Source organism: Pocillopora damicornis, chromosome 14 (assembly GCF_964200805.1).
Source record: "Pocillopora damicornis chromosome 14, jaPocDami1.2, whole genome shotgun sequence".
Lineage (NCBI taxonomy): Eukaryota > Metazoa > Cnidaria > Anthozoa > Scleractinia > Pocilloporidae > Pocillopora > Pocillopora damicornis.
The window spans coordinates 13,775,263-13,797,594 of NC_142683.1; the positions used below are offsets into that span (position 1 = coordinate 13,775,263).

The window sequence follows — 22,332 nt, forward strand, 5'->3', positions numbered from 1 at the left end:
CTTTAGTCTCCACTCTGTCTTGTTTCCAAGCAACGGCGCCTTGTTGTTGACCGTCAAAGTTTATGATGGCGCGAAGGAAATGGACTTGAGAATTTCTTGAAATTTTCACCGTGAAAGGTCGGTTTGCCCTCCGATGTTAATGCTAACTGTAATCTACGCTCATTTTCTATCTTTTTCTGACATTTTTAGGAAAATAATTAGAAAACTAATGTTTTTAGGGGTTGCTTTTCGCGTTACAAGTTGAGCTGAATGCACGAATTTTCATGAAGAACTTTAACAGATTTAGGTATTGGTAAGACACATTTTCAAACTAGAGAGAGTCACGCGAACATATTTTTGCGTTTTACTGCAATTTTGCGTCATAAAGCAATTGCCTTGTGAAGAAAAATAAGGTCAGGATTGTGTGTTCTTTTGCTGATGCAAAAAATGTGTTTTCTTTGCTGGTCGTAGAAATATGACTTCAAATTCGTCCCAGGAGGTAATTCAGGCGCGCCGGACAGAATCTTTGGATGCACCAGAGATATTGAAACTTGTCAGCGCCACAACAGAAAAGCTTTTTGGTCGTGTAAATGTCGTAAATGTTATGTAAGTAGACTTCAATTAATGTGGTAGAGATTATAACCCATTTAATAAAAATGTACCGATGTTATAATTTTATTAAGAAAAATCTTGGTTCAAATGTTAATTACAGATCCTTTCAACGTGATATAACAGTGATTATCAAAGAAATGATGAACTGAAACTATCTATCACATAATTGATTCATGAATCATACAACTGACTGGAACTCTGTGCTACAGCACAATCTATTTTCAACAACTGGATCTAGACTGACTCTGACTCTGGTTGAACACTAACTTAGAGCAGACTCCCTTTAACAGATGTCTTCAACTACCACCATTACACAGATGACTTAATCATGAAGTTTACATAAGAAACAAACTTAACAGAATAAAGTTACTTAAGCGAGACCAGCCATACATGTAGACCTTTGGACTGACAAATAACTTTTCACTTGTCTCTAATGATGACTTCTGATCTGCTGTTGTTGTGAAAAAGTCAGTCACTACACTCAATAATATACTTCTCAGGAGTATACTCTCTCAGGGTTGATTTGACTCCATGATTAAATGTTATATAATCTATAATCTTCCATTAATTTTGCAGTGAAAAAGCCAGTTTGGCTGTAACATTGGTTAATGCAAACAATGATGTCATGGGTCATGCAGCATTCTTTGATTACCCCAATCTACCAAGTTTGGATCCTGGGAAATGGGAAGAATGGTTTCATACAAAATATGACTGCAAAAAGTGCAGTGTAAGTGTATTTTGATTCTGAAATATATTTCTTGATAATATTTATTTCCTCAAACAAGCACCCATGCTCTAATAAGCACCTTCCCTAAATAAACACCTACCTATAGGGTGTAGAGTCAAACACCCTCAAACACTCCTCCCAAAATAAATCCAAAAATAAAATTAATTCTCCAAACTATGGTTACAAGAACTGTATGGCAGGCATTAAGGAGAATTACTAATGATATCTTAGGAGTTAAAGGCATTATAAAAAGGTGATCCACTACAAGTTTCTCGGTTTTCTAATTTGTAATCATTGGAAAGTGGTTGTCATCACCCTCTGTACATAAAATTGCTATGTATATTTTTCAATAGTTTATCATCCAAATCTATTACTACAGTCTGTATTGTTTTCATTCAACCAGCCTCTCAACACCCTCTTCATGAACTACTTTGTAGCAAAGGCAGATTTTGCATATGGCTGTGCAACAGAAATTATCAGGTAAGTTTTGAATAATCTGTAAAAAAGTGGGCATATCGACTGGAAACCATTTGAGTTGCAAGTGTATGCAGACTTAATTTAGTTTTTTTTGTGTGTATAATAACAAATTGTTATCCTGAAAATTGATAAGCCAAGAGAGCTATTTTCTTTGTTTACAGAACTGTTTTCAATGCTATTCCAGCTCTTCATTATATTTTCCTCATTGTACCAAGAGGAGTTGAGACAGGTAATATACTGGTTACCAGTAAAAATTAATTATCATTATACACTTAGTCTTGTAGTCAAGGAATTGATTGGGTAATATTGCTTGAGTGCAAGAACTGCCCTTACAAGGGTATGTCATTCTTTTTTTTTTATTTGACTCTTCTATGAAAATGTATAATATGGTTGTAATAATAATAATTTGTAAACTTAAATAGTGTATGTTGCATGACATAATGATTGTGTGTGTTTTGTAAAAAATTTCTAAAAGATATGATAAAACTAGCAGAGAAAATGGGGAAAAAAACTAAAATTGTTTAAAAATTACAAGAATAAAATGCTATGTCTTTAGGTAATAGTGACTCACACCCTATTTCACCCTACAATATCAGCCCTGAGTCACACACTTGGGTCACACGAATAAAGGAAAGATTACCTAGTAAAGAAGCTCTTGATTGTTAAACAAATTCTCCTTGTCAGCAACTTAAAAAACTTGTAGAGAACAGTATGGAGAATATGCATATTGATGTTTGGATGTAAATGGTCAATAAAATTATTAAAGATGAGATTCAAGGTCTTATTAACCAACAAGTAAGCCTATGTTGCAAGTGCAAGACATGCATTTCTCCTCCCACGGGCAGATTTTATTAAAGTTGGGGAGAGGTTAACTTGTAGTTCTTGCTAAACCCCTCACAGACATCTTGCTGGGTCGCATGGCTCAGGCTTCTTACTTTTCACTGGGCAAACGAAACACTGAGCATGTGTCAAAGTGTTATCAATGTTGGGGTGTACTTGAAGGGTAAGGTCTTATTGGGTATATGTATAATGTTGCATTTCAATATTCTTTTCTCTTGCTTTTCTTAGTAAGTTATTGTAGAAACACTGATTAGGAAGCAGTTTGGTCTGCACTGTTTGGTGACATTTTTTTCTTTTTAATTAAGTGTAAACAGAGTTAGCAGTTTTGGTTAATTCACACATTGTTCAATACATGCAATCTTGTCCAGCCCTTAGATCAAAGGCTGACACTGTCATAATTAATGAGTAATTGGTAATTTAAGTGAATTGTGTTTGATCTTAGTATGTTAATGACATTTAGTATGTTAATCTCCATTTTGCAGGACCAGTACTGACTGAATTATTTAAGCCAGTGGCATTTAAAGAGAGTTTTGCTGGAAGGTTGAGTATTGAATTGCAAGTGTGTCATCGTCATGATCACAGTGCAAAATTACACATCAGACCAGCAAGGTAAGATGGCTTGATTCTCCAGGTATAGCTTGTTCATCAGTCCACAAAGGAGCTTTGTGATACATGTACTTCAGGGCTCCAAGTTGGGACCATTGCAATCTACATGACAAGTAGGAGAGAATTTTGGCCAGACAATTTGCAGTGACAATGCATAAGACTGGTAGTCTGTGTGTGGTAGTCATGTATTAAGGAATGATGTAACCTTTTTCAATCAACTATTTATTATAATGGTTTGAAGTGAAAGTGAGATTTACTGTTGCAAATTTAAGATATCTGTATAAAATAATAACAGTCGTTTCCTTATTTCAGGCACTGTGTACCAGTATATATCTATGCATGCAAATTGTGCATTTCCTTCCAGCCATGGTGACATGTGTACATGTATAAAATTGACACTGCACACAGTAACTCCGCTTATGTTTCCATCACTCAACACACCTTTGAAAAAATCTTTTCCTTGCAGGGTTGAGGATCATGATGATCTTACACCAATTTTTAATCGACAAAGTGATGTCCTCACATCTACATATGGTAGGTCTTCTTTTTTAAGGGCTAAATAACTTGATTAGGGTCCTGTTCAAATAATGTCAGAAGAAATGTGCATATAACTTCCAGCTACTCATTTTTTTTTTCGGAGGGGGGGGGGGTTAGAATTGCATCTTAATCAACACACCCCCCTCTTCAATTGCAATTTTAACCTCCCCCCCTCCAAAAAAGGAATCAAAACATCCAGTTGGGAAGAGATATACAATGCAAGGCTCAAATTTGATAGACTGATTGTTATTTTTTTCCTTTAGGTGACTTTTTCCTGGCAGAGCTTATAGAGGCTCAGGATGAAGACAATAAATGTGTTGTTGCTGATGTAAGTTGATAGATTAGCACAGAGGAGTCTCTAACCCATAATATTATACCTACCCCAAGATCACTCTACAAGTTCTTCACACATTCTCTGTATATTTCCCATGGCTACTGACAAGAACTAATCTGTAGTTACTCCTTGTGATTTATTCAAATTTACCTTTGTCACAAGTATCTTGCTCTTTGAGCTTGTTTCTGTCACTTTTATTAAGAAAGACAAATGCTTCAAGATGGGATGAAGCATGCTTAAAGGGAAGTGAAGTGTTTGAAACTTGGTGTGATTAATTGTAGATGCATCCTATAGCTCTTGGGGAAGAAATTTATGACCTGAAGTACTTTTTGTAACTTCTCTGGTTGGAACATTCCCTGAAGAACCCTACTCATTTTTCCATTTAGACTAATCACTTCATGAACTGATGACACTGTATTTCTTAGAATGATAGATAATGATAGATAATATGATATTTAAAGAAAACAAACAATTTTTTCAGGGGTTCTTACTTAGTTAAAAAAAATTATCTTAAGCTTCCTTCATCCTTTTATGATTCTTAAGGTGAAGGGCACTGCTGTTGGTTTTATGAGCGTCTGTTCAAAAGTTGATGTAGAGTTGCTGAGCAGCTGTTTTGACTTAAAGCCATTTAACGGGTTGCAAAAACTACAAGGTCAAACACCAGGTACATTAGCCATTAATTTGTCAATTAAAATCTTTGCGTAGACTGTAAGTAATACATTTCTTTGCTGCCAAGTGTAACTTCGGAGGGAATACACGAATAAATTATTTGAATGAATAGCATTCGTTGATACATGTATCTTGAGGATCGATGTAGAACGGCGAGTTAAAGATAATGTTTTGTTCAAGAGGTTCTAGAGGGGAAAGGCCGCTTTCCGCTATTTCACTACTGTGTTTTTCACGTTGCCAGCTCTAGAACTTTCTTACGGTGATCAATTCACATTATTAACTTCGTTGATAAAACCAAAGCACATTTATATGTTAACTATCGCATTCGCTGTGTAGGAAAAATAGAAGAGAAATCAGACCATTTCTAAACAAATTTGATGACAGCGCTAGAAACAAAAAAGGTGTTAAAAATTGCTTAATTTTGAAATACCATGTGCAAATTATGTTGGGTCAAATTGTTACAGTGTCCGAACAAAAGAAGATTTGAATGGACATACGTACCTTGAAGGGGAAAATTTATTTTCTGCTCTGAGGCAACTTTTTCTTTATCAGTTTGAATCCTTGAATGGTAATCACCCGCCTTCATTTTTTGTTATCTGCAGCACTAGGTACTGAAAAAGCACCAAGTCCTGAAAGAGAACCAAGAGTCACACCGTCAGAAGAACAGGTACAAAGAACATCGCCACTAGAGGAACGGACAGAAACGTAAGTAATCAAGCGAGTGATAATGATTTAGAAAGGCTTCTAGATTGTTTTTCTTTTTTTTTTTTTAACTAATTGTATGAGGTGCGTCCGAGAATTATTTTTTTTCCTCGAAATTGCGGGTCAGGATCCTCAAAGAGTACTACTTCTAAGAGTTTCTCGAAACTTGATTATCAAAACTAAAATTTGGAAACTAGATTCGTGAAACTCGAAACTCAATCCTCGAAACACGAATCTCGAGCTAAACCTTCTCGATTCTCGAAAGGCTTCATTTGAGCGGTTCAGTAACTTCCTTTAATATACTTCTGTTAAATGTAGTAACTGCTAGAGGTGGTCTTGACGTACATACTTATAGATAAAGCATTCAAACTACTTTTACCACCGGCTATGAGTGAGCTTTTTTTAATTTTGACTTCTATTTATTCTATCTTCTATATTTGTCATAAACCTGATTCATTACTGAATGATCAATTTTAACTTTTTTGCTTGTGAGCTTTGGTCATCTTAGATTTTATATCTCTTGAGCACTGACTTATGCATCAGGGTGTTACTGCACTTAAGACTGAGGTACTTAGGCACCTTACATAGAGAATAACACATGGGTGCATATTGAATTGAATTTTTTCTTCGAGAGAAATTTTTTTTCTAACGAGTGAGATGCAGAGTCGAACACGAGAAGAGAAATTCCATATCCACCAGGCACCATGTATAATTTTATCATTTTTTTAATATTATATAAACACCGTAGGCCTTTACTGAAAAGAAAAGTCGGCTTTATGATTATATGAAAATGGTGAACGTTCTGCCGTTTATTCATCAACCTAACCTGGTGGCGCGAAAGGCGAGTGACGTGTCAGCAGCTGATTGCTGATGTCAAACTATTACAGCTTTCCTCAGGGCTGGAAATCCTTGTAAAACGGCGCAGTTTACTTAATAAATCAACGTATTTCACTCTTTCTCTAATTTTGTAGACCAAAAGACGCAGCCAAGCAGGATAGAGTTGAAGAACAAGTGCCGGCTCACTCTGCCAGCCTCTCTAGAGTAAGTACTGACTAGTTAAAAGCAACCTGCAAATTTCTGATCGTAGCAATATGCAGGATATGCGTGTCACATATGAACCTACTCACGGCTTAAAGCTCGGTGGTAGAGCATCAGGGCGCGGTATCCGAAGGTCTGGGTTCGATATTTTCAAACACAGCCAGGGGTTCAATTTTGACCTCCCGCGCGCCAACTTCCCGCCAAATATTTCAAAGGAACTCTGCTGATTTTTCGTTGGGGATTCGGTTTTCTTCCTTGCTCTACGCTCACGACTGAAGGAGTAACATCTTTCTCCACTTCTTGAGACCTAAAAATTATCTTAAATTTACGTTTCATTTTTTTTAGGCATCAAAGGGTGCAACCGATGGAGAACCAAGTGCATTTTGCATCCAACTCTTTTGCATCGACGAAAAATACGAGACGAGGTCAGTAACAAAAAGAATTACATATTTTCTCCTTCGGTGTATCTGATGTTACCGTTTTACTTGATTAAAATCTCAAGTGTTTCTGTCGAGGTCTTTGTTAAAGGAAGGGTTGTATTTCATTGAAGAAATGTAAAATGGTTTCCTTGTTTACATAGCCTGATATAAACACGCGGGAGGTTGGGAGAACACGAGATAAGCGTAGGAAATCAACTAATGAAAGAGGAACGAAAACCGTGTTTACATACGCTCATGTAAAATGGTTTTATGGCCAATCAGAGCGCGCGTACTATTTGAATTATTTTATAAAAATACTTTTTCAACAATTGACGGCACTGATGGTAAATCTCTTTTGTAAAACAGGAACTTTTTCAGTTCCAATATCTCCCTTTCCTAATATTGGTTTCCAAGGATAAAGTATAATGCCGACTTTTACCCTTCTAGTCATTTTACATATGTGTTTTAACCTTTAAGTCTCAATATCTGATAACAAATTTTCCTCTTTAGCTGCTACACATTTCCTTGTAAATATGTTACCAGGATTTGGTGTATGATCAGGATAACAACTTTTACCTGATAAGTTTGAGTCTTCTCATTACCTATTTGCTGGATATTGTACGGATTTGATAAGGGGAAATTACATGTTAATCACTTCTGGGAGAAGGCTAAAAGCTGCATTCTTCGCAGAGGGTACAGCGTTTATAGTAGGGCGGCGTTCATTGGTAATTTTGCCTCTACAACAGCGTTTAACGGCGGCGTGTAATCGAGTAATACGCTATCCTCTGCTGTGAAACGTTAGCTTAGCGTATCCCTTTTTCACTTGATTGTATTAAAACATAGTTGTTTATTCTTTTAGGTCTATAGATTTTCTTCCAGCGGTGTTTGACCTATTTCCAGTAAGTACCGAATACTTACTTTAGTATTTGTCGTAAATAGAGTGTTGTAGAGCGCCGGACAGGGTTCAACTGAGTTCAAGCCCCAAACCGGACTAACACTCAGGGATTTAAAATCACTGAGGAGAATGTGGTGCCTGTGTTAGGACATCTGCAAATGGTCAGACGTTCTAGTGCTCTCAGATAAGGACGATAAACCGCAGGCCCCGTTTCTTGCATCTTCTCTGTACTGCTTTATGGCAGGGAACGTCAAAGAATCCACGCACTTTTCGCAAAAAGGACTGAACGTGGCTCCCGGTGTTGTGGTCTGGCCATGTTGTTGTTTATACAGGCCACTATTCAAACCAGCCGAGCTCTGAAGCTGAACAGGGCAAAAAGATAAATGAAGTAAATACATAAGGACTATCTGATTGCAGAGAAACTTTAGTAACGCAGAGAGGAAGGATTTTAGTGGTTTATCTTATTGCGTTGACCAATGAACCGCTATTTGTTATTGTTACTATTATTATTATTTTTTTTTAATAGGAAAAAGACTACTGCATTTTAACAATGCCTCATCTTGTACCAGAGTTCCCTCTTCTTCAGTCTTTTGTGGTACGTTTTCGTTGCAGTGTTATTGCGTAGTTTTATGGTCCTGTCTAATTGTAAGCACATGCAATACTTTTCATCAAGAGATGTTCATCCACATGATCATGTTTTTCCTTCATGATTTTACGCTAAAGTTACCAGTTCCTTTATTTCAGAGGGTTACTCCAAGAAAGTACAGCACATTATCTCAAGAGCTTTATGTGTTTCACCGATGGGGTCTCATTGAGTAAGTTCTAAGTTTTTGTACGTAACAAGATTTACTTAACTGTTTTTTGGAATTTCAAGTTCAGGCTTAGCTTACGTTAGGAAATCAACGAAAATTTCCCAAATATTGCGTTTTAGACTTCTTTATTTTTATCGTTTGAACAGGTATCTCGGAAACTCGTGGTCAGATTTTTCTTGTCAGTTCCTTGAGTATAACATTTCGAACTACAATTATTTTTACCTTTGTCCCTGGTGTGTTTGTGTTCACGCGCGCTGCACGTGATCTTGTAATTCGGCCAATTATGCCCACAGACCTTGTACTTGAATCTGAAGCCTACCTGAACACTTGGTTTGCTATCTCAAACCTGTCGCTTGTTTTTTGTTTGGATTTTATGGCTTTTTGAAGACTTCCCTCACAGCCAAATGTTGTACTTGATTTGTTTTATTCGTTACACACGAGTTGACGGAGATTGGGCTCTAGTCTCGTGATCCATACATGATGTTTTGTTGTTGTCAACATCTCATTGTTCAATATTATTTTCATTTAGAACTGTGTTTTTACTCTTTGTGCTTTTTCTTCTGGAAGATCGTTTCAAGTGAGTCCCTGTACCTCGGCTGACACTGAAGGAATCCAATCTGTTGTCTCACAACTGAATGGCGCAGATATCATAATGCAGTGAGTACATCCACCAAAAAATGTTGCAAAAATATTGCAAGTTTACACAGAGGTTTCAATTAAGGCGTGGCAACAGCATTTTACCGCTGTCCATAGGACCTCTAGCCACCGTCGGTTGAGCACTCGTGCAAGTTTTCGTGCCTGGGTCGCGCCTTAGGGCAAAGAGGCCTTTTGCACCATCGACAGCCACCAAGGGAAAAGATTATTGAAAGCGCTGTAAACAACAATGTCATTTTGCAACACGATTCTCAATGGTCATGATATTGACTGCTGTCTCTATGTTTCTATTGCAGAGATGTTCAGCAATACAATAATGATAGGAGAGACCCGGTAGGTTTTTAGAGTAGATAAACGTATAAATTTTATGCTATTATATTATTGCATTCTGATCTATATCAATTTTATTTCATTCTCGCGCCCTCGACCCTCAATATCTCTCGACGTCTTGGACCACTACTGTTGATAAGAAGAACATCTGAATCATATCATAGTAACTAAACTTATAAATTAAGAAGTGGTTGTCCTATTTTGTCTCAGCAACTGTTGCATTTTTTATCTCGATGTACACATTCGTGTGTCTTGTAATGCATTTATTCAAATGAGCGTCGCTCAACGAGTTTGCTAAAATTTCGTAGAGGCACCCCATGAGTCTTTTGGACGAGACGAAACGTGGCATCATACCAACCTTGGACTATTTTTCAGAGATAGTTGATAATTTCTATTTTGTGAATGCACCTCTCTTTTTGCTGTTTTTCTGAGATCCCAATGCCGTTACCAGACTCCACTTTTCTGGTGAGGGTTAAGTCCAATGTTGTATTTTTTTCTTAATCTTTAACAATATGTCTCATTTTTATATGATTAAAGGATGGTACTGAAATTCAGTGCTTTGTCGCTAAGAGTTTGGATCAAGTTGTCGGCGTCGCCCTCCTTAGACGAGAAGAGGTATCCTTTTTTTTTGTTCTTTTCTTCTGTTGAGTTTTATGTGAAGTAAAGAGCTTCGGCTCTGCAATTTTGACCATTTCCGTTATTCAGCCGTTCTTTGTCATGTATTGTTTAAACCTTCACATTCGTCTTCTTTCTGCTCCTTTGTAGGATATAGAATATATCCGCTCTCATTTCAACATTGAAGATTTTATTTACTTCAATCATCATAAAAGAGATGAACATGGCCGTCTGTTCCATTTTGCTCTCAATCCTGTATTTCAGCAATATTCCAAACACTTTCTAAAGGTAAGATGTACACTGAAAGTTAAAGCTTCAACAGCTCGTTACTGGTGATGCGGGTGTGTCTTCTGACAATCACGTTTGACCATTACATGTTTCTCTCCTTGTAGGAAGTGCTAAGACTGGCCCACAAATCTTGCCTGTATTACCCAGTCTGCCCAAGATACACAGAAACACAACTAGTAAGTTAGCATCAATCTCAGATTTTTAGTACAAACACTATTTATGTCAAATAGTTTTGCGCGCGCACGATTAATATCAACGTTACACGTGGCTTAAAATAAACTCTCGCTAAAACTGGGAAATATCTGGTAATATTCTTCAAATGATTTTCATCAATTTCAAAGGCATGCCACCAAATTCACGAAAAGTCTCGTTTGCAGTTCAATTTAAGATGGAGAAGTGTTTTTCGGTCAAATCTATCGTTTACAAAGTCATAAGTGAAAAATCTGACAAGTCAGCTTCCACGCAGTAAATGTATTTGACGCCGAGCTCTTTTGCAAAATTTCTTCCCGCGCGCTTAAAAAAATCCTAGAAGGATAATTACCGCCGTAGTCTTTACTGGCCTGTAAATTCCACGAAGCTTACAGTTTTCCTCTACCTTCTTTTCTGGGAAAACTGTTCACTTCTCAGAGCACATAACGTCCGCGGAAAAATAGCTCGGCATGTTTTCGCGTCAAAGGAAAACGTATGTATTCGTAAACATAATATTTCCTAACAGTTTTTATTTCAGATCTTCAACCAAATTCAGGCTGTTTATGTTTGTTTTCAGGGCTCCAAACCTCATACGACTGTGACGGCGCTTAATGACTTGGTACCAATCAGGTGTGTAACGGAACGTCCTCATAACATTGAAAAACGCTACGAAAACTGCTTCTAGTGGAAGTTTGACTTTATCAAATGTTCAGGGGTAATTATTCCTCCATGTTCCTGCTAATGATGTTAAAAATGTCTTGCTACAGAGCTCGTCGTCAAATTATATACCCATTGGATCAACTGGGCGGAAATGCTCCCTCAGAAAGAATCTTAGCAAATAAGGTAACTTAATTTCTTTTTGATGAAGGTAGTTGTATCGTGAATGGCTTAGAGCCCAATATGCAGAATGAACCAATAAGAAACAAGGGCAAACGCACATTACTGACATTAAGCGCGGGAAAACGCGTGTGAACAAATGCCGGTTGGTTTTATTTCTACAGTTGATTGGTTAGTCCTCGTTATTTCAACTAATCATAGACCGTGAATACATCACCCCGTGATTAATTTCACACCTAACATGGGTCATGTTGCGCGCGAAAGTAACCAAATCGCAGTTCGCTTTGTTCTTGTAGCCCACTGATTTAGGAGGCAGCGCTAGCTATTTCAAACAATCTCAGTGGGTTGTGAGGTAAACCAAAATCAATTCATGGTGTCGTCTTTCAGTCCTAATTTCGTTCTTATATAAGTCGAGTAATTGACTAGGTTTTAGTTGTGTCATGCGCTACTTGTGGTCTTTACAACCATTAGGATTTAGAAGCAGAGCCTCGTTACTTCTTCTATTTCTCTTTTCCCCTTTTCTTTTGAAGCAGTGGAAGATGTGGATCCCTGGCAACTTATTTTAATTTTTAATTTTTAATTTTTTTTTTTCAGGAACCCTTTGCTTTGACTCATTTGAACAGAAAATTGACTTTAGAACCAAAGGTTTGTTTGTCTCATTTTAGTGATCTTTACACCTCGTAGGTTACTATGTGGGATGCCTGTGGCAGACCGCGTTAACATTCGCTTGAGTGTCGTTGCAAGATATGGACATTAGCCACGTGCTTGTGCTTCTCGCTGATGTTGCTACCTGGATGGGTGACCGCACGTAATATCCCGGGTTGTTGACTTGTCTTTTCTTGTCTTCGTTTTTCGATTTCATTCCTGTTATTTTCCACGTTATTTTCCACGTAAAACCAGAGTAACTGTAGATGACGACCAACGTATCCCACTTTAACACCTTCAGTCGTCTTGTTTACGTATACATGTGCCATTCGTAACTTGCCATGACAATTTCTTTTCGATTTAATTATTTAACAGGTTACCATTAATGCTCGGATTGTTGTGGTCGGAGCATCAGATGTGGGAATATCTTTCCTTGAAACCCTCTTGTTTTGGTGAGTTTGCCTTTCTGTAGTTTGTCACAAAAACTCGAAGTAAAATGAATGATCGACGTCAAGGGCGGCGTGAATTTTCTATACCAAAGCGAAGTAGAGCAAACTAACTAATTTCAACGGTGTTGAAAATTGATAGAAGTTTGACCTACATACTTTAGAGAATTCAGCGAGCGATTGATTCTAGTCAGGCTAGTTTCCTCACATGGAAAGTGAGACACGGATTAAAATATTTAGTAACAGGTTACCGTGTAACTCAGGCCCCAGCCTGATAGTGATTTATCCGTTGGATAGCGTTATTCGACCTTTATACAACTGGGCCCTGGATGGTTACTATATACTTCTCTTTTCTGTTTTAGCCCGCATCTTCGTTTCAACAATTTAACACTAGTATCCACACATGGTTTGCCAGGCCAGCTTCCTCCAGACGGACTGCGTTCAAAGTGCCTTCCTTCCAGGTATTGAACTCATCTGTGCAGTGTGTTTTTCTTTTCTTCCCTGTCATCTGCTAGTGGTTTCTTATGTGAAAATTCCTTTCCAGTTCTCTTTTAAATTAAACCCGTTACAGCGAGCGCTTCACGATAGCCTGGTGTCTAACGCATTGTTTCATCTAAAGGTCTGAGTTATATTTCAAGCCAGAACAATCATGTTTTTTGAACTGTTGTTATTATTGTCCATAAATTTCGCTTAGATTTAGATCCGCAGAGATCAGTCTTGAGCAGAGGCGACTAAGAAACTCGACCCTAGACTTTCAGATTTCCTTGATCGGAACACAGTTTGTCATTATGAGTTTGCTTACTTTTGCCTTCCTTAGTCTTTGTTATACTCAAGACGATTTCACTCACATGGCATTGGAAACCTGGATCAAGGTTGTTGAGGGCAAAGTCATGGCACTTGACAGGTAATTCTCCTTACTATGTGCCATACGATTTATATGATGTTAGTTCAGAGAATTTGGTATTGGATCAGCTGATAATCTCCTTGTTGATATTTTTCTTTATTCTTATCACTTGTCTGCTTGATATTGTATTGATATTGTGAGGAGAAATTCTGTCTTGGTCACTCATTTAAACTCACTTGGTGAGGAAGGTCCTTGTATCTCAAGAAGAAGTATTTTAAGGTCCTTCCTTCGTTACACTGGAAAGCTATTCATTATAACCTCGTTTGATACCTAGTTACGTTAACAGAATTATAAAACACAAGTGCAAGTGAACAGGATAGATTAGTTTTGAGTTAGACTGACGTCGCCGTTTCGTTTCGGCTAAAGCAATTTATCTTTTGCCCTGAATGCCAACGGGCATTTCATGAAAACAATGATGTGGTTAGAAATCTCCTTGCGATAAATTTACAACTTCAATAAATTCCCGACGGGACTTGACGCGCTATGCTTTCTAAAGCATCCCAGCGCGAAAGCGCAACTCTCTGTGCTAAAATCCTCAAAAATTGTTTTTCTTTTTTTTTTGTTTTGGGTCTGTTTTATTGTTATCTACAGAACGAACAAGGTCGTCAAAGTGAGCGAAGGAGCATTCATTCCTTATGATTACCTTATTCTGTGCACTGGTCAGCAGTTTCAAGTCCCTGTACCTACTGGCGCTGATATCTCCACTTTAGTCACTACCAGTGAGGTGACAATACCTCAAGTATCACGATACACGGGCCCCCTGCCATCGTCAGTGTTCACTGTTAATACTGAAAAAGACTGTGAGAACGTGTTGAGCTTTATCCGGGGGGAGTTTCTTACAGGTGAAGGTAAGCCGTACGTGTTAAAGTTAAAACGGTTACTGTTTAGTTACTGATAAGAGATGAGGTCAGGTGGTTTATTTAGGAGAAAAGGATAACTTTTTTCGAGGGGATGCCTTTTATGACAGAGCCAGTGGTAAATACAATATGTTAAACGATCTCAGTGGTGGCGAAAGAGGCATCTCTCCATGGAACATTTACAAAACCACATTTCAGACCTCAATTTGATCATATGCAACTTTGGTCACCAATGTATGCGTGTGTGATTTGAATCATATTTAAGAAATTTAGCAATTTGTTTGATACACCTCTCTCCTAACAATTCCAACAAGTCGTGTCCGTTGGTCGGAGCACCCAATAAGTATTTGGGAAGCCTGGTTTCGAACATGACGGAGCCTTATCTGTTTAGGCCTCTTTTGTTGCAATTTTTTCAATTGCGGTCAACCTGGGAATAATTCGCCATTCGTTATCATCCACAGGTCCAAATATGTTTGAAGCAATTTTCATTTGAATGCCGAAAGCAAGTAGGGCTTGCTATGGTTTTTTCTTTACCTCGCACTGTGATTGGTTCAAAAAATCTCGCGCCACTTTCTAGACAAATCAGTTTCGAAACTAAAACCAATCACGTCTTGATCACGCGTTTTCCCGCCCTAAGGCTCCTTGTGATATTTTTTCTTTGATCTGATTGGCTGTTGTGATTACGTTGGTTTTGGTTTTGCGACACCCGATCAAAAAGCGCTCTTTTTCACTTATTTGTAATTTAGCAGTTTTGTTTTGTTTTGTGTTTTTAAGGAAAAGCCCTTGTGTACGGAAACACACTGGATGCTTTCGTCATGGTGCAAACCCTTCTAGCGGCTGGACTCCCTGGATCACGTGTTGTGCTCGTTCAGCCCCCAGTCTCGTTACCAACCTGTTTTAATAACCCGTTTATCGAGGATGCGGTTTCTGCAGCACTACATGAATGTGGTAAGATTCCCTAACACACATCAATGTGCATGGTAATAGTGGCAATCTTTTGTCCAATCTTTTCAGTTTTTTATTATGTTTTGTTCGTTTGTTTTAATGGTTTTTGCTAACGTACACGATTTAATTCTAACATTTATGGTACAATGAAAGCTTAACCCTTCAACTCCCAGCAGTGACCAAGACATACTTTCTCCTTACAATATCAGTACTTTATCAAGAAGACCAGTGATGAAAATAGAGAGAAATATCAGAGGATTATCATTTAATCCAATACTTAAGTTTCAAACTTATAGGCAACGTAAAGAAGACAGTGAGGCGAATTTCTAAATAGATCTTGGGAGTGGAAGGGTTCGAGAATTAAATATTCATTTTGTTTTTTCGTAGAAAAGGAAGGAAACTCTTGTAGTTTAGTTAAATTTCATCAGGACCTTCCACTTGAGTCCGTTTATGGATTGTACAAAATATTGCCACCTGGAATAGTTTAGTACATCACCGAAAATTTTCAAAAAATTCTGTGAATCTGCAACTTTCGTTGACGTTATTTCTCTACTCTTTTCTTCCATACATATTATTCTTTTAGAATCGTTTTCCGGTTAAGAAACGTTTTTATTCCATAATCGTAACATTTTGCCCTAAAAAACAGCAGAGTTTAGCTACTCCATTGCTAAATTCAAATTGATTTTTATGCTTGTTTACTTATCATAATTTTAAATATATTCGCATAGGTACCGCATGATCCCTTGCTTGGTTGAAGATCATTATAAACTTTATGGGAACCGGTTTTATTTTTTTTCATTATTGTCCCTAAAGGAGTGGCGTGTCATGTCGGCTTCACACTCGCTCAGTGGAATGACGGGAAAGTCGACCAGCCTCTGTCACGTGCTACGTTTACGTCAGAAAACAAACCACTCAGTGTTGACTGTGAGGTGAGCTCACTTGAGACGATGATAAAGAGAGGAATCTTTGCACAAATTTTCAAGTTTCTTTAATCAATTAATTGGCCACCGTTCCTTAGTTAAGAACGTACGAAAAACAAATAATGCACCTCACCTAGATGAAAAGGTTGCGCTTGGCAGATGATATACAGAACACTTTTCGCATGATAAATACGTGGCTGACTTCTTTGTGTCGTCTTCAGTGCATGCGCGATGTATATTGAGTGGTTGTTACCACAGTGTATCGTCCTTTCTCACAGATTTCGAGCGGGCATGGGTAACTACGATAAGATGGTCCAAAACAAAACCTGTCATTCTTATCCTATGCATTCTCGTTCCTTCTTAGTGTATTCTTCCCATTTAGTGTTTTTCTCTTATCCTACGATTTGTGCTGTTAAGCTAAATGTAATTTAGCAGGTCAACTAAAAAAATATCGCGACCTTCCAATATATTTACTACAATTTTCCAGGCGTTCTTTTGCTTCCAATCCAAGAACGTTGACCACGACGCTTTTAAAGGTAATTTTTTTTGTCGTTGCTATTTTCTGTTTAGTGATCAAGTAGTTTTTTCATGGATTCATTTGTCCATTCATTTCAGCCATTAATGACAGCTGTCTTGTGTTTGACGGAAGATTAGTCATCGACGCAGATTTCCACACAAATGACCCATGCATTAGGGCTGCAGGACCACTAACGAAATTCCAGCGGAGATACCATGCAGAATCTTGGTAATGTATCATACTTATCATAATAAGTTGTCTATGGTTGTCATAATTATCGGTCGTTGTGGTGGCCCGCCTAGAATGACGGATTATACTGCAGTCAGATGTACGTCAACGGGAGATTACAGAAGTTTAACATTTATAGACCCGTAGATCAGCTTCCATATTCTCCATATTGTTGTCCATACATTTTTTAAGGTGTTGACAAGAAGAATTTGTTTAGCAATCAAGAGCGTCTTGAGTTGGCGATCACCTTTTATTTTTGTAACCTGGATGTGTGATTCAGGTGTGATGTTGGAAAAAGAAATCAGATGTTCGTCACCCTCAGGGATCAAAGCGCTTAGTCATTGAGTCTTAGGTAACTAGCTTTGGAAGCTGGTAGATGAAAGTGAAGCAGTGTATGCTGTGTAAACACCTTTTGATTTCCAATCTGTATACATGTTTTTCTACATGCATTCTTCAACATTTTTCTCGTTCTCTTTTCATTTTTAGGACTCATGGAAACTTCAACTCCAAGGAGGTAGGTGAAGAACTGGCGCAGTCTTTGTTAACATTGTTTGATCCCACCCTTGACGCCATGCTTCTCGACACGGAGACCCCACGAGAGCAGAATTTACTGATACCAATATACACCAAACCGAAGACAGTCTCTGCTATGTTACCAGGTGAGACGACTTCCATGCTAGAGAAAATTCAGCGCACAATTGGGTTAATTTGCATCACTGCACTCTTTGATTCTCGCGCGAAACTCTCAAGAAATCAGAAGAGAATAAAAATAACAGTTAACAAATGAGTGACGAGCATTATAGACCAGCACTAGTTTAGACTAGTTTAGACTAGTTTAGACTAGACTAGTTTAATGTTGTAATTTGAGATTGCTTTGACTCTACTTTACGTCGTTCTGTGAAGCTAGCGCAGCTCCCAACCACTCTGTCACTCTCATTTTCCTGCGTGTTATCTCTTTGATTTAGAGTTTTCTCGTGATTCCCAACAAGCTCCTTAAGCGTAAGTGAGAAAATCTTCGACTTTAGAACCGAGAAAGTTTTTTTTCGCTTTAAACTACCCTTCAAGACAATTAATTTGATTTTATTAACTGACGAAGGACTAACGCTCGGAACGTCAGCTTTAGAAACTCTTTGCGGTGGTAAATTTACATTATTGACTCAGATGATGAAACCAAATTATCTCGTAATACCCCAAACCGACGTAGCACCACATTTTCTTTAGAAATTTACCTCCTTTCTCTTTCGAGAATGTCCTTTTATTTGAGGTATTTCGGACGTTTATTTGAACAACCAAAATTTAGGACGCGTATAGCATTTGGTGCTTGAGGGGAAATCTTCAACTAAAGTACAGTTAAACCATTTAGCACTATAGAATCTGATCTTAAATTGGCTCATGAAAAAGTACGCGCGCCTTCAAAAGAAGAGGCTTTCAAATAATGAACTTAACGTTTCATGTATTGCAGGGGGATATACTTACTTGCAAGTCGGTAAACCAAGCTTGAATATTCCATTAGACGCTCACATGGTACAGCCTGAATATGTAAGTAGGGAGGATTTGTCATAGAAAATATTGATTTTCATTGTAGTTCTGTAGCTTAATGAACGTTTGATGGTCAGGCGATCCGGATCGTATTGATCATGACATTTCGACTGCTATACTGCTAGCTTTCGTCAGGCAACGAGGTCGGAAGTTCACGTGTCGCTATTTATAGTACCTTGGTTTGTTGTTTATAATGTGTTTTTGCGTGCTGTAATTGGTGTATTTCGATCCTCATTATTATTATTGCCCCTTTTTAGAAAGGTGAGATGGAAAGTTTGTTTTAAAAGGTATATAGCATACACATGAAAACATATCATTTTCATCTTCGCCATCAAAGAATGTGTGGAAGGTTGTAATACCAAGCGGGTTTGGATGCAGCCATTTTGAATCTTGCTGAGCAACCCGGCCGCTGCATGGCATATGAATTCTTGATTCCAAAAAAAGTACATTTTCCTTTCTTACAGGGCAGGGAACTTATCACCGGTAAGGACCATGAGCAAGGCTACTTCCGCTTGCACGTGAATCAGCACCGCTCCATAGAGACAATCACGTGCTACACTCGACAGGTTAGTGAGACCATCACGTGTTTAGTTGTGAAGTGCGCGTGTTTCTTCTAAAGTCTTAGGAAGGCGGTGAGAAATTGGTGGTTTACAGTTCTTCTCATGAAACCAAAATGTGAGCATCTTTACTTCAAACACTCGGAATCCCTCTACTTACTCCTCTACTCTAACTTTACACTTTTAAATTTTTCGTTTTAGAACTTTTAAGGTGGCCTTGTTTAAAGTGAAGACGCCATCCTGTCATCTTGTCTCATTCTGTACCTTTTTTCTTGTGTTACAGGGGCTTGATACAAGTAACCTTGTGTGTTTGTATGCCCTACATGAGCGATACCTGAACAATTTGTTGCAAAGATTCGACGAAGGGCTCATAGATGATTTCTACAGGTACAAAAACGAAGAGTTTTCGTTTTCTTACTTTGGGGTTTGTATTGTTGTGACATATAGACCAATGAATGGACGGACATAAAGTTAAGAAGGTAGGCGGGTATAAGTAGACATAAACAGACAGGCAGACGGTCGGACAGACGAGCAGACGAACAGACAGATAGATAGACGACAGATTGACAGACAGACTTAAAAGGAAAAAGCACATGATTATAGGAGGTTGGTTTTTAAAGAAACTGTGGTATCACAGATAATTTGGTTTCATCAGTTGAGTCGATATTGTAAGTTGGCCACCTTACAAAGTTTATAAAGCTGGTGTCGAGCGTTAGCCCTTCTTCAGAGTGAAAGACAGTCAGATAGATAGACATGCAGACATACAGAGAGACAGATAGACAAACAGACGCAGACAGACTGACTGACAGGCTGACAGACGGACTGTGAGCCAGACAGAGAGAGACAGATTTCCAAACAAATACATAGACATTAAGACAGATAGGTGAGCAGATATACAGACAGACAGATAGACAGAAAGACAGACAAAAAAAAAACAGACAGATTGACAGAAAGAGTGACAGACTGACCGATAGACAGACGGACAGACAGACCAACAGACAGATAGACATATCAGCTGGCAGGCTTCAGCTAGGCTTGATTGAAAACCGGAAGGACATTCAGGAATGTTGTTGATGTACAATTAGTTTGTAAAACACTACTGACATTGGTATATCCAAATTATGACTTGTCATCGCTTTCAAGTCCTTAAACGTTTCTTTGTGCATATTTTAGCTTTTTCCGAGAGTCCTGGTGCCTTGCCGTTTTCCACGATAGATTCAAAGATTTCAGGGATGAGATAAGAGAACTTCTTGTTGCGAAACCTGTAAGTAAAATGTTGGAAATTATTTTGAGCCATAATCTATAGAGCCAAAACCAGAGTGGTCACAACCACCAATCAGAACATCGGTTTACATTATCATTAACCAATCAGAACAACGGTTTACATCGTCATTAACCAATGAGAACTCAAAGTAAAAAACAGACAACCTACTTGAAGAGCGGGAAAACGCGAGTGACCAAGTTGAGATTGGTTTTAGTTTTACATTTGATTGGTTAAGCCGGCGGCGCGAGATTTCTGGACCAATCACTGAGTGAAGTAAAGCAAAACTAAAGCAATTCAAGATCACTTTCGATACTTAATTGAAAACTTCTCTGCTATGGATCTCGATGCCAAGTATGTGCCAGCTATGGAGTTTTTAAAGGCATCATTGAAAATTCATGAAACACTACCGTCAATATTTTATGCACTTCCATCAATCCTTTTTTATCCTTACTTTCCCCTTATAAATCCCAGAACATTATAACTTTGGTTTTGAATTTATTAAGTGCTCACTACGACGATTATGTTATGACTTTAAATGGTGTATGTATCAAGCTAAAACGGTGTTGTTACATTTTCCATAATTCGCTTGATATTAACAGTCGCAGTAACATGTATAAACCTATGTAAACCTGTGTAAAAGTATTTCGTTGCGATCTTGACCTAACGCTTAAAGCTGTGTTACCAGAATTTCACGTACATATTGTATGCGTAAGTCGAAGAAAAACAAGCTTATGGTATAAACTAACCCGAAGAACTGTACAAGCAAACTAACTTAACCCTCCCCTCTCAGTCCGCCGATGTACCGTCATTGGAGGAGAAAGTACGGAAGATGATAGACGAAGACTTAGTGGTGAGTTACTCTGACGTCCAAGCTCTTTGCTTAGTGTTTTGGTTCATACACAAGTCGACAAAATTGGTTTGCGATAGCTTTGATATAGATGGTTACAAAAGAGGTTTTCATTTATGAATTGAAACTGAAAAACGTCCTATTAAACTTGTACCCCACGACTGGCACTTGAATGGTCAAGCTTAAGGATTCTGGTTTAGAGCGTTTTGAGAAAGACCACCCTCAACGGCATGATGAACAGTACCTCATAAAAGTACTGCTCGTTAGATTTAATATGAATTGTTACTCACTCTATAGCTTGCGGGCAGGCCTTCATTCTTATTAGCGTTGCAGAACGTGCGTTTTTCCGCTCGCACGAAAATTTCAGACGAGTCAAGGAGAGGTTTGTTGGGGTTCGAGTGTTACTTGCGTTGCTCCACGTCCCATATATTCCCGCGGGCGAAGAAAGACTCGTGCCGAAGTGTTAATAATGAGGGCCTAGGTACAATTTTTTAAGTGAGAACCACCTCGGACAAGAAAATAACATGAAGTTGGGGCTTAGCAGCTTTCTTACGCACGATTGCTCACACACTAGGCGTTTTAAATCCTCAAAACATTGGAGGCACCTTGTTTATTGTAATAAGCCGTATCATCTCAAAGAATTATTGTGAAACTTGCAGTTTAACAGCATTATAAACGGCGTACCCTTTTCAATTTTTATTTTCAGTTGTCCAAGGATCAGCGCCGCGTTCTCTCAGACTCGTACATGGCTTCATCTGCTAGAAAGGCAATCGAGCAAAGATTGCTTGGATTCCTCAGCTACAACTCCAATCACTTGCCCATGTATGCCAAACCTGGCATGGTGTGATGTCATTTAACTCGTCATCGGCGTTTCCTTTTTTGTAGATAAACGTGGTACTATTGGTTGATTTCACTGCTTCAGTGTTACACAGGTTCATCGGAAAGTCCAAACGGTTTCGATAAAACTGAAAAGGCTTGTGTACTGTATATTGTCTTCGAGTAGTATCGAATTGAATGGAAAATAAGGAATGTAAGGAAAATAAATTACTGTTATGTGTATATCATCGACTATCGAGAATTAAACCAAAAAAAATTACATTTAA

At 38.2% G+C, this 22,332-nt stretch overlaps 1 protein-coding gene across 1 annotated transcript; it reads left to right on the forward strand.

Annotated features, from left to right (window-relative positions):
* The first annotated feature begins 27 nt into the window (after nucleotides 1-27).
* LOC149034581 (cilia- and flagella-associated protein 61-like) lies at nucleotides 28-22,332 on the forward strand. Its single transcript, XM_089193803.1, has 38 exons — nucleotides 28-117; nucleotides 451-585; nucleotides 1,168-1,318; nucleotides 1,722-1,798; nucleotides 1,957-2,024; nucleotides 3,118-3,244; nucleotides 3,708-3,775; nucleotides 4,042-4,106; nucleotides 4,656-4,776; nucleotides 5,384-5,486; nucleotides 6,455-6,524; nucleotides 6,867-6,946; nucleotides 7,800-7,839; nucleotides 8,362-8,430; nucleotides 8,580-8,650; nucleotides 9,215-9,304; nucleotides 9,598-9,634; nucleotides 10,169-10,246; nucleotides 10,397-10,534; nucleotides 10,639-10,710; nucleotides 11,301-11,353; nucleotides 11,491-11,566; nucleotides 12,155-12,205; nucleotides 12,581-12,657; nucleotides 13,014-13,112; nucleotides 13,469-13,555; nucleotides 14,147-14,403; nucleotides 15,187-15,360; nucleotides 16,171-16,286; nucleotides 16,765-16,813; nucleotides 16,893-17,022; nucleotides 17,509-17,681; nucleotides 18,485-18,561; nucleotides 19,026-19,127; nucleotides 19,402-19,505; nucleotides 20,292-20,382; nucleotides 21,173-21,232; nucleotides 21,936-22,332. Exons 2-38 carry the CDS (start codon nucleotides 455-457, stop codon nucleotides 22,074-22,076), a joined length of 3,573 nt encoding a protein of 1,190 aa, XP_089049929.1. The 5' UTR covers nucleotides 28-117; nucleotides 451-454; the 3' UTR covers nucleotides 22,077-22,332.

What these genes read in the sequence shown, in the direction of transcription:
- LOC149034581 (XM_089193803.1), top strand. Translation starts at nt 455, where the DNA reads ATGACTTCAAATTCGTCCCAGGAGGTAATTCAGGCGCGCCGGACAGAA. An exon ending in ATTCCAAACACTTTCTAAAG is followed by an intron (nt 10,535 to 10,638) that starts GTAAGATGTACA and finishes CTCTCCTTGTAG; the next exon opens with GAAGTGCTAAGACTGGCCCA. An exon ending in TCAAAGTGCCTTCCTTCCAG is followed by an intron (nt 13,113 to 13,468) that starts GTATTGAACTCA and finishes TGCCTTCCTTAG; the next exon opens with TCTTTGTTATACTCAAGACG.